The sequence below is a fragment of the Dromiciops gliroides genome, chromosome 5 (assembly GCF_019393635.1).
Source record: "Dromiciops gliroides isolate mDroGli1 chromosome 5, mDroGli1.pri, whole genome shotgun sequence".
NCBI lineage: Eukaryota > Metazoa > Chordata > Mammalia > Microbiotheria > Microbiotheriidae > Dromiciops > Dromiciops gliroides.
This window is the reverse complement of record NC_057865.1, coordinates 207,808,740-207,820,938: the sequence shown is the minus strand read 5'-3', so window position 1 is coordinate 207,820,938 and position 12,199 is coordinate 207,808,740. Positions and strand designations below refer to the sequence as shown.

Here is a 12,199-nt window from a genome sequence, read left to right as displayed (position 1 = left end):
TTTTTTTCATAAGACCAGCTCCCAGGTTTATTTATTAGTTCAATGATTTTCAATTTTCACTTTTACTAATTTTTTGCTGAATTTTCAGGATTTCTATTTTAGTATTTAATTGGGGATTTTGAATTTGTTCTCTTTTCTAGTTTTGTTTTTCTTTAGTTGTAGACCCAGTTTATTGATCTGATCTATATTTGTTTTATTCATTTAAGCTTTCACTGCATCCCATAAATTTTGGTATACTGTCTTGTTGTTATTCTTTTTAATGAAATTATTGATTATTTCTATGACATGATTTTTTGACCCAATCATTCTTTAAGGTTATATTATTTAGTTTCCAATTAATTTTGAATCTATCTTTTCATGCTACTTTATTCAATGTAATTTTTATTACATTATGATCTGAATAAGATGCATTTAACATTCAGCTTTTCCACATTTGGTTGTGTGTTTTATGGCCTAATACAGTCAATTTTTATGTAGATGCTTGAGAAAAAGGTGTATTCCTTTCTATTCCCATCCAGAGCTTCATCATTTCTACCTTTTCTAAAATTCATGAATAGAATTAACTGCTTTCTTATTTATTTGTTTGTTAGATTTAGTTCTGAGGAGGGAAATTTGAGGGCTCCCACTAGTATATTTTTACTGTTTATTTCCTCCTACAACTCCCATAACTTTTGCATTAAGAATTTGGATGCTAATACAGTGATCCAAGACAATCCCAAAGGACTGCTGATGAAACATACTATTTACCTCCAGAGGAATAACTGATTTATTGAGTAGCAAATATAAAAAAAAAAGGAAAACATTGGATGCTGGAGGGGATGTTAGAAAGCTGGAACACTAATCTACTGTTGGTGGAGTTGTGAGAACTATGACCAAAGGGCTATAGACCTGTGTATATGCTTTGATTCAGCAACACTACTGCTAGGTTTATATCCCAAAGACATGACCCAAAAGAGAAAAAAACCTATTTGTACAAAAAATATTTATAGCAGTTCTTTTTGTGGTGGTTAAGAATTGGAAATCAAAGGAATGCCCATCAATTGAGGAATGGCTAAATAAGCTGTGATATATGATGGTGATGGAATATTATTGTGCTATAAGAAATGACAAGCAAGATGATTTCAGAAAGGCCTGGAAAGATTTGTATGAACTGATGTATAGTAAAGTGAGCCGAACCAAGAGAACATTGTGCACAGAGATAGCAATATTGTTTGAAGAATTGTGAATGACTTAATTATTCTCAGCAATACAATGATCCGAGACAATCCAAAAGACTATTGATAAAACATACTATCCATCTCCAAAGAAAGAAATAATACTGACTGAACAGACTAAAGCATGCTATTTTTCACTTCCTTATATTTTTTTCTGTTATTCAAGTTTCCTTGTACAAAATGACTAACATGGTAATGTTTAAATGTTCATTATTATTATTTTTTTTTTTGGTAAGGCAATTGGGGTTAAGTGACTTGCCCAGGGTCACACAGCTAGTAAGTGTCAAGTGTCTGAGTCCAGATTTGAACTCAGGTCCTCCTGAATCCAGGGCTGATGCTTTATCCACTGCGCCACCTAGCTGCCCCCAAAATGTTCATTATTTTTAAAAAAAACAAGTATATGCTCTGGGGTTGTGCAGGAGGACATATAAATCTTCTGTATTAACCCTGATTTTTGAACAAATAATTTGGATGCTATACCATTTGATACATATGTTTAATATTAAAATCACTTCATGGTCTATGGTACCTTTTTAACAAAAAGTAGTTTCCTTGCTGCCTCTTTTAATTAAATATATATTTTTTTGCTTTGTCTGAGATCACGCTTGCTATCCCTGTGTTGTTTTTTTTTTCCCATCAGCTAACACATAACAGCTTCACTTTAGCATCTTACCTTTACTCTCTTGCTTCTAGTGTTTCTTGTAAACAACATATTAACAGATTCTGGTTTTTAATCCACTTTGCTATCTTCTTCTGTTTTATGAGTGAGTTCATTCCATTTACAATTATAGTTATGATTATTCACTGTTTATTTACCTCCCAACTATTCTCCTCTTTTCCTTTTAGCCTGTCACTCCTCAAAAGTTGATTTTGCTTCTGATCCCACCTCCTCCAATCCTCCCTATCTTCTATGACCCCCTCCCCTCCTACTTTCCTATTGGGCAAGTGTGTATGTTACTCCCTCTTTGAGCCAATTCTGATAAGACTATGGTTCACGTGTTACCTCTCACCCCATATCTTCCCCTCAACTGTAAAAGCCCTTCCTTTCAAGCCTCTGTGAGATAATTCACCCCATTGTATGTTGCCCATTCCCTTTCTCCCAATGCATCCTTCTTTCTCACCCCTTAATTTTACTATTTTGAAATCAACCCATCCTAGTCAACTCACACCCATGCTTCTATGTATACTCCTTTTAACTCTCCTAATAATGATAAAGTTCTTAGGAGTTATAAGTATTATCTTCTATAAACAGTTTAAATCTTAATGAATCCCTTATGATTTCCCTTTCATGTTTACATTTTTATGTTTCTTTTGAGTCTTGTATTTCAAAGTCAAATTTCCTATTCAACTGTGGTCTTTTCATCAGCAATGTTTGAAAGTCTATTTAAAGTCCTATTTCCCCCATCCCACTGAGGGATTACACTCAATTTTTCTAGGGAGATTATCCTTGATTATAATTCTATCTCCTTTGCTTTCCAGAGTATCATATTCTAAGCCCTCGGATCCTTTTTTTAGAAGCTGCTAAATTTTGTGTAATCCTCACTATGGTTCCCATATATTTGAATTGCTTCATACTGACTGTCTGTAATATTTTCTTCTCAGCCTGGGAGCTCTGGAATTTTAATATTTGTAGGAATTTCATTTTGAGATCTCTTTCAGGAAGCTTTCAGTGAATTTTTGTAAATTTATATTTTGCCTTCTGATTCTAGGACAGCAGAGTAGTTTTCTTTGATATATTGTACTATGCCTAGGTTCTTTCTTTGAACATGGCTTTCAGGCAAACTCATAATTCTTAAATTATCTCTCACTGATCTATTTTCCAGGTCCATTTTTTCCAATAAGATAGTTCACATTTTCTTCTTCTTGCTACGAGAGCTGAACACACAGAAATAATTCTAGCCTTTAAATTGGTAAACAGTAATAAGACTCAGAATATTAACTAGTACAGTGCTCCACAGAAAGCAGATGTTCAAACCATTAAACAATTGCTTAATAAATAGAAAAATCATGTACAATTCTTTGGTGAAATTGATTTACTAAGAATATCCAAACAATATTTGAGGCATCTTCAGTATAAAAATTCAATGATTCATTGCCATGGTAAATATCCTAATATGCAATATCTTTTCACGATATAAAAGACCATAGAAAAGTACCCTGAGAAGTCATGATATCACAATATAACATCTATCTAATGACAATCTGCTCCCTATTTGATAACTTATTGATACATTAATGTATCTCTGATCTCACTGATGTGAGTACAGATCACAATATATCCAAACTTCTTCATCCTATGCAATTCTTGTACATTTCACTCTATAAAACTTTCATAAACAACCTACCCAAAGTGTTCAAAGACTATACCTCTGTGTCTTTAAATATTTAATGGAACCAGAACCATACTTGGACCCTCTGGTATTCCTCATGCAGTTACCACCACTCCATCTTTTTCTGGTCATATATGCACCCATCTAACAACATACCATAATCTGGAAATTTTTCATTTAGTAGAATAGTCTATTTTGAATGGCCATAGATTTGAAATCTTATAGTATTATGGTGCTTGATGTGACCAAGAAAATGCCTTTGACAATAAAAGCAGCTTCACTGAGAAAATGCCTCATAGGGTATAAGCAAGCACATATACATACAATACAATACATACAATACAGCATGTTTTATCCCAGTTGCTACTGATATTGATAAAAGACAGCATGACATAGTAGACAGAGAGCTGGCCTCAGAAATAGTAGACCTGAGTTCAAGGCCCAACTATTATATGAGTTTGGACGTATTACTTAACCTCTCAGTATTCTAAGGCAACTCTCTATCTTAGGTATAAAGAACGTGGTTGCTTTTACTGGTATAGGCAGTCTCCTCACCTGGGAGTTCTTCATACCAATGACATGATAAATAATTATTATTAATATCGATAATCAAATGATTACTAAGGTTATTTTAGTAATTCTTTTGGAAATACTGTGTTTTGTTCTACCAATTCAAATTCTTTGTTGTTCTTTTGTTACTAACAAACAACAGACATAGTAGGAGATGAATCAATAGAGTGACTGTGAACATATTTGCTCTAGAAAAATAAAATCTAAAAGCCAACCTTCTGCAAGGAACTTCTCATGTTTTTATCCACACACAATGCATGCTTAAAGTATTCTGATAAGTATTATATGGAGTTAAGGAAGTAGTATATGGGTCAGAGGTTTCTGAGTCTTCAAAGCTATGGTTATTGCATTAATATTTGGGTTCTTTTCTAGTTTAGAATCCTGTCCCTTCTTTGAGATAACCTAAAAACTAGTACTTGAATGCTGTTAAAATTATCATCTTATGCAGTATATATGTGTGTGTGTGTTTGTGTGTATATATATACATATATACATATACATATATATACACATATACATATATACATGTTTTAGGTTTCACTTCCTCATATGATATTCTACTGTATCTAAAGGGACCAGCAACCTTGTAACAAATAAAATATACTTTTCTCCCTTGCCACTTAACCACCCTATTTTGTTATACTCTCATTTTCTTTTCACTCAGAAATACACACAAACACACACATATTATTTCCCCCAATTACATGTAAAAACAATTTTTAATATTCATTTAAAAATTTTTGAGTTCCAAATTCTCACCTTCCCTCCTCATTGAGAAGGCAATTTGATATTAGTTATACATATATATATATATATATAACCCTTTAACTGTACAAATAAGGAAATTGAAGCACAGAGAACTTAAGTGACTTGCCTGAGGTGGCACATTTGTAGTGATAGAGATGGATTTGAACTCTGATTTCAAAGGTTCTTTCCTACACCCCTCTTTCTTCCCCTTATTATCCTCTAAGTTGATGACCCTTCATAGTCATCCCTGACCTCACTTCATTGCTTCAAATCAGCATTACCATTGCCTACATGATATGTGACTTTATTTTTGTTGAAAATTGCATCATTAGTTTTATATAAGAAAACTATATTTTTATAAGCATACACTTTCAGATATGGTTGACATATTAGGGGAAGGGTGTTTTTTGCTTAACTTTTTTTCTTTTCATGGGGATTCAACAACAAGAATTTAGGGAAATGATGGTGATATAGTAGACAAAAGGTATGTTTTAACAACAACAACAAAATTCTGATTATTATTATCTCTCTGCTAGGCTTATCACTTAGTTACTAAATTCCTCATTTATTTCCACTTTCTCTTCCTCTTTTCATTGATCTTCACCCAAATCCTCTTCTCCCATGTAGTTTTTGTATTTAATATCCAATACTATTCCTACCACATTCCATTAATGTATTGATTCTTTAGTCAAGTCCACAAACAAATTGAATTTAGAGAAGTCAACAATTAAGTGCCCACTAACTACCAGTCATTGTGCTAAGCACTGGAAAGGTATAACCATCCAGAGCCATATTTCAGTTATGAGTTCTATCCTACCAAAATCTCTGTAATTGCTTAGGTCAAATTTGACTTCTTGTTTTAGGACTTCTAGCTCTTCTTGCTAGTTACCTATACTTAGGGTAAGAGCACATAAACGTCTGAAGCCCTGGATATTACTACTGGATTCACTCTCAGAATTTATATCTGTCACTGTAGCTACTTTCTTGGTTTCTAGCTTACAGGCAGTCTTCTTCCTCCTTCACCCTTTTTATTTTGAAGGGATTTTTATTAGATATGCCAGATACCAAGCAAATGCACTTATAAGCCCTAATATGGCACATATTCCATCACTGGCCATGAGTCTGTCATTCCTATATTTTAATCTATGGTCCAAAAATCCAAATCCCCTTTGCAGGAATCATCTTCTTCACCAGCTTTTCACTTCCATAATAAGTTTTTCTCTTCTGTATATACTATGTTCAGTGAAAGCAGTACTTAGCACAGTGCTTGGTAAACACTTAATACCATTACCTAAAATTAATCTCCTGGCTTTCTTCATAAGTACAAATCCCTTCAACTCACCTTCACAATAACCTTTTTTAAACTCAAATCCTCTTTTCTTTTCCCACTTCTTTGTCTCACAGAAGTCAGAAATAGTAGTTCCAACATCACTAATGAGAAAAGACCACTTGAGAAATACTGACAAATCTGTTCCACTTTGTAGTAACTTCAAATTCTCCTCGTTCCACTAGCAATCCCAGATTTAGCTGAGATTTTGCCAAATTTGTGTTCACCACATTCATCTCTTCTGTGTAATGTGTGTAGACAAATTAGCCTATCCCCTTGGAAACAAAAACAATTGTTTGCTGGCTAAGGGAGTTTCTGGGTTCTTTCAGTCTCTGTGTAGAAACTGTTTTACATTGGTTGAATTACTATCAGAAACTGATAGAGTCAATGTCTTTACTTTTATCTGTTTCCCATTTTTCAGAGTTAAAGCTTGCTGAACTAGATTAAGCTGTAGCAATATTTTCTCACCTTTATCCCTTCTCTAATAAGGTGTTACTTAGGTTCACAAGATCGTCACTGTGGAAAATGAGGTCCAGGGAAGTTAAGTGATTTGTCCAAAGCACCAGAAGAAATATTTGTGTTTGAAGTACATAAATCCTCTGAGCCCAGAACAACTGCTCTTTTTACCATTCCACACTGTTTCCCACAGTTTACAAATAATTATTTTCTGTTAATGTATAATTTCATTTTTATCACACTATTTAGTGTTCATCATGTCCAATGCCTTCTAAATATTGTTTAAATGCTGAAACATGCTTTCCAACACATATTTCTGGTTTTAAGAATCTTGTCAACTTCTTCACAGAATCTCTCTACTTCATTTTATACAGTAGATATTGATATATACATTAAAAGTATTTGCACTACAGTCTATTTGATTACATTCATTACGACAAACACCAGTTGAGATGATCAAGTGTCCTAAGTGAACTGCATTTGGATATAGAGGACCTGGGTTCAAATCCTGGATTACTTACTATCTATATGACCTTAGACAGCTTACTTAACCTTGCTAAGCTTTAGTTTCCTTCTCTGTAAAATAAAAGGTTTAGACCAGAGCCTCTAATGTCTAATATTACTCTAAATGATATAATGAAATAATGTTTACTGTTGCTTTGGGGAACATGATAAAAACCATTTCATACATTCCAATCTTTGCCACACCTATGAGTTATACTTCCAATTGTATATTTATACTTTCAGGGGCAGTGAAATGGCACAATGGATAGGGCTGGCCATGGAGTCAGGAAGACCTGAGTTCAAGTCAGGCCTCAGAAGCTAACTATGTGACCCTGGGAAAATCACTTAATTTCTCTCTGTCTCAGTTTCCTTAACTCTAAAGTAGGGATAATGATAGCACCTATCTCCTAGAATTGTTGTAAGGATCAAGTGAGGTAATATATGGAAACTGCTTAGCATAGTGCATAACACATAGTAAACATTATATAAATATTAGCTATTAATAGTACTGTTGTTTGTCTAAAACTCCTTTATCTTTTCTAGTGAAAGGTGATGTTATGTCATAGAATAATTGCTAGGGGTGAATTTGAGCTTTCCTACTTATCAGGTAATGGACGAGAATAAACCACTTAGCCTCTCTGGGGCATAATTTCCTCATCTGAAAAATAAGGATAGTATTACCTACCTTATAACATTTATCTGAGGAAAATGTTTTATAAATCTTAAAGTTCTATCTATAGAAATGTGAGTTGTTATTAAGATTTCTTGTCAATGAAAATACATTAATTTGGGTTCAGTTGCTCTAATAGTATCTCAACACATTATTTTTACAAAGATCTCATAATAAAGTATTAATGGGGGTGGAGCCAAGATGGTGGAGGAAAAACATTAAATGCACAGAGCTCCTCACACAATTAATTACCTGAAAAACAACCATAAAAGAACCCCTGGAGCAGCAAAACCCACAAAAAAGAGGAGTTGAGATATTTTTTTTCAGCCAGACAGATTAAAGGGGGCCATGTTGGGCTGAGAGCAGAGTCCAACCCTGTAATTGCACTGACATAGTCCCCAGACAGGCTGCACCAGAGAAACTTACCCCCGAGCCTCTGAATCAGCTGCAGCACCAGCATCTTCTGTAACTAAGCTTACAGTCAGGTGAGAGGGTTGAATGGCTGGCAGTGGAGTGGAAAATACAGGGCTGTCTGTGGGACCTAAGGAGGAATTCAGCTATCCCACCCCAGCAGAGAACCAGGAAGAAATCGTGAGTGGAGGGAGGCCCAGGTGGGGGAGGGGCGCAGACTCGTCAGAGCTAAGGACCACAGCACACAAAGTTCTGCTGATGGGTTAATTGGCAAGTTGGCTTGAGGTTATATTCGGGCCAGAGAACAGGCCAGGCAAGAGAAAAACCTTCCCTCCCTCAAACCAAAACACCTGGGACCCACTGAAGCTTGGGATAGTGTAGCTTGGAAGTAGGGCCCCACTATAAGAGGGAGTTAAAAGTCAAGTAAAAGATGGCAAGATGAGCAAGGAAAGAAAGTTAAAAACTATAGAAAGCTTTTTAGCAAGAAGGAAAATCGAGGGGCACCCTCAGAAGAGGATAGTAACCTCAGGGCCCCTACATCCAAAGCTTCCAAGAAAAAGATGAATTGGTCTCAGGCTAGGGAAGTGATCAAAGGGGACTTTGAAAAGAAAGTAGGAGACACAGAAGGAAGATTTAGAGAGGTGTAGGAAAGAATGGAAAGAGAAATGAGAGCAATACAGTAGAGTCATGAGAAAAAAGTCAACATCTTGAAAAGCCAAATGGAAAAGGAAATACAAAAGCTCTCAGAAGAAAATAATTGGCTAAGAATTAGGACTAAACAAATGGAAGCTAGTGACTTTCTGAGAAACCAAGGCACAGTAAAGCAAATCCAAATGAATAAAAAAATAGAGGGCAATATAAAATATCTCATTGTAAAATCAGCTGACTGGAAAACAGATCCGGGAGAGATCATTTGAAAATCACTGGACTACCTGAAAACCATGACCAAAATAAGAGTTTAGACATCATCTTCCAAGAAACTGTTGGGGAAAATTGCCCTGATATTCTAGAAGCAGAAGGTAAAATAGAAATTAAAAGAATCCACCAATCACCTCCTGAAAGAGATCCCAAAAGGAAAACTTCCAGGAATATTATAGCCAAATTCCAGAGATCTCAGGTGAAGGAGAAAATATTGCAAGCAGCTCGAAAAACGGAATTCAAATACTGTGGAGCCACAGTCAGGAGAGCACAAGATCTAGCAGCTTCTACATTGAAGGACTGGAGGGCATGGAATATGATATTCCAGAGGGCAAAGGAACTGGGAGACCACAGCCAAAAATCACCTACCTAGCGAAACTGAGTATAATCTTGGGGGGGGGCAGGGAATGAGACTTCAGTGAAAAAGAGGACTTTCAGGTCTTTGAATTGAATAGAAAGTTTGACCTTCAAATATAAGACCCTGGAGAAGCATAAAAAGGTAAATTGGGAAAAGACTTCATGAGGGATATTAAAAGATTAAACTTCCTAGATGGGAAGATATACTTCTAACTCATAAGAACTTTCTCAGGATTAGGGCAGCTGAAAGGAAAACACTGAGAGGACACAGGTCTGAACTGAATATGAAGGGATGATATCGGTAAAGCATTTATTTTTTGTTTATCCTTGTTTCTTGTGGGGCAGGCAGGGTGGGGCGGCTTGTGTCTGGAGCTGGATTTGGGATCACGGCCTCCTGGGTCCAGGGCTGGTGCTTTGTCCACTGGGCCACCTAGCTAACTCATGGTGACATCTTTAAAATAAAGTTAAGGGGTAAGAGGAATGCACTGGAAGAAAGGGAAAGGAAGAGGTAGACTGGGGAAAAGTAGTTCACATAAAAGAAACAAGAAAAAGCTTATGGAGGGGAGGGGAAGAGGGGGAAGGAGAAGGGGATCAAGTGAACCTTACTATCATCAGAATTGGCTCAAAGAGGGAAGAACATACATACTCAAGTGGGTATAGTAATCTATTTTGCCCTGAGGGAAAGTGGGAGGGGAAGGAGATAAGGGCAGCAGGGAAGAGGGGAAGGAAGGAAGGGCAGATTGGGGGAGGAACAATTAAAAAGCAAAACACTTTCAAGGAAGGTGAAGATGTTCTGCATAACTGCACATGTATGACTTATATTGAATTGTTTCATTTCATAGGGAGGGCTGAAGAGGGAGGGAGGAAGAAAATTTAGAACACAGAATTAGTTCAAAGACCTTAATCTCATCAGAGTTGGCTCAAGGAGGGAATAACATACACACCAACTGGAAGGAGTAATATATCTAGCCCTGCAGGAAAGTAGGAGGGGAAGAGGATAAGGAGGGAAGGGTGAAAGAAGGGAGGGAAGAGCAGTGGAGGGGGCAGTCAGAAGCAAAACACTTTTGAGGAGTAATAGGGTAAAAGAAGATAGAAAATATAGTAAATATCATGGTGAGGGAATAGGATGGAGGGAAATAGTTATGAGATTGATTATAATGGCAAAACATATGGTACCTACTTTTCTGTGCTATTCTGAAGACAATTCTTTATCAAGTTTAAGGTACTATATAAAGGTTATGATGAACAGTATGCTATCAGAAAAACATGGAAAGACCTACATGTACTGAAGCAGAGTGAAATGTACTGTATACAAAATAACAGCAATAGTGTAAGATGATCTACTGGGAAGGATGTGGTTATTTATTTTCAGCAACACAATGATCAAATATAACTCTTGAATGACTCATGAAAATTGCAATCCATCTACAGAGAAAGAACTGATGGCATCTGAAAACAGATTGAAGCATAATTTTTTTTGATAGTTCCGTAATCTGAAGTTTTGTTTTTGTCTGTTTTCTCTCACAACCTAGCTAATGAGATGTCTTCCATGACTACTCATGTATAACTTATATTAAATTGCTTGAGTTCTAGGGGGTGAGGGGTGGGAAGGGAGGGAGGAAGAGAAGATGGAACACAAAGTTTAAAAAAATTGATGTCAAAATTTGTTTTTACATGTAATTTGGAAAATAAAATTCTAAACAAGAAAAAAAATAAAGTATTAATAAATACCTTAACGTTTCTAGAAAGTCAAAAACTGTGACTCTTACCACCATTTGTCCCCTTTTTTGCCACCTTGACATTGTCTTTGTAGAAGGAGGAGGCTAAACAGAACTAAAGACTATGTTTGAAATTTTTTTATCTGTTTCAAATGTATCCATAGCCAAAGAATGTATCTCTTCATAGCCGACCTCTAGGTGCCAAGCCATCACATTTACTGAAAGTACTAAACTTTTTTTCCAGCTTGGTATAACTTGCTCAAGAATGCATTCTTCTGTTGGGGTCCGAGAACTCAAGATCACTTCCATGCCATGATAAAACATTGGATTCTCTTTACAATAAAACCAGTGCTTGAAATACACTAACACTTTTAAAAAGCAACATCTAAACTGTACATCTATAATATGTTCACTCTAAAATACTTAGAAGTAAGAAAAAAAAACAACCAAGCAAAAAACACTTACCAAGCAAATTCATTCTGGCACTAAAAACTTCCAGTTTACTACATGCCTCAAAAAAATCTTCAGTTATGGATAATATGTGGTTTTTACTAAGATTTAAAATCTTCAACTCCTTCAAGCACAGAGGTGAATATATTTCTGATATTTTGTTTCTAATCAAAAAAGGGGGAAATAAGTAGCAAATTACTTAACACAATTATCAGCTTAGTAATAGCAAAAAGAGTAAAAGACATGTTGCAAAGATCAGTAAAAGATATTGATTTACTAGAAAACTTGACAATATAAATCAAGGCAGTTTATAGAATCAGCCCATTTCTTCTTTAATCAGAGCACTGTTAGAAAGCAATTAAAAAATAAAATATTATAATTATCTTTTTTTAAAGACATTATATTAAATTTTTTCCTTTAAGTATCACTTCTTCCATGATCATAACAATAGGTAACATTTATCTAGTTTACTATATAACATTTAATATGTGCTAGGCAATGTGCTAATTGCTTTACAATTATTATTT

General features: G+C 35.3%; 1 protein-coding gene across 2 annotated transcripts in view; it reads right to left on the bottom strand.

The window, feature by feature from the left end:
- The window catches only part of LRRK2 (leucine rich repeat kinase 2), a 200,985-nt gene that overhangs the window by 106,438 nt on the left and 82,348 nt on the right, over positions 1 to 12,199 (bottom strand). For both annotated transcript variants that reach the window (XM_043968574.1, XM_043968575.1), the window contains one exon: positions 11,688 to 11,836. In XM_043968574.1, coding sequence (XP_043824509.1) covers positions 11,688 to 11,836 — 149 coding nt within the window. The remainder of the gene's footprint in view (positions 1 to 11,687; positions 11,837 to 12,199) is intronic.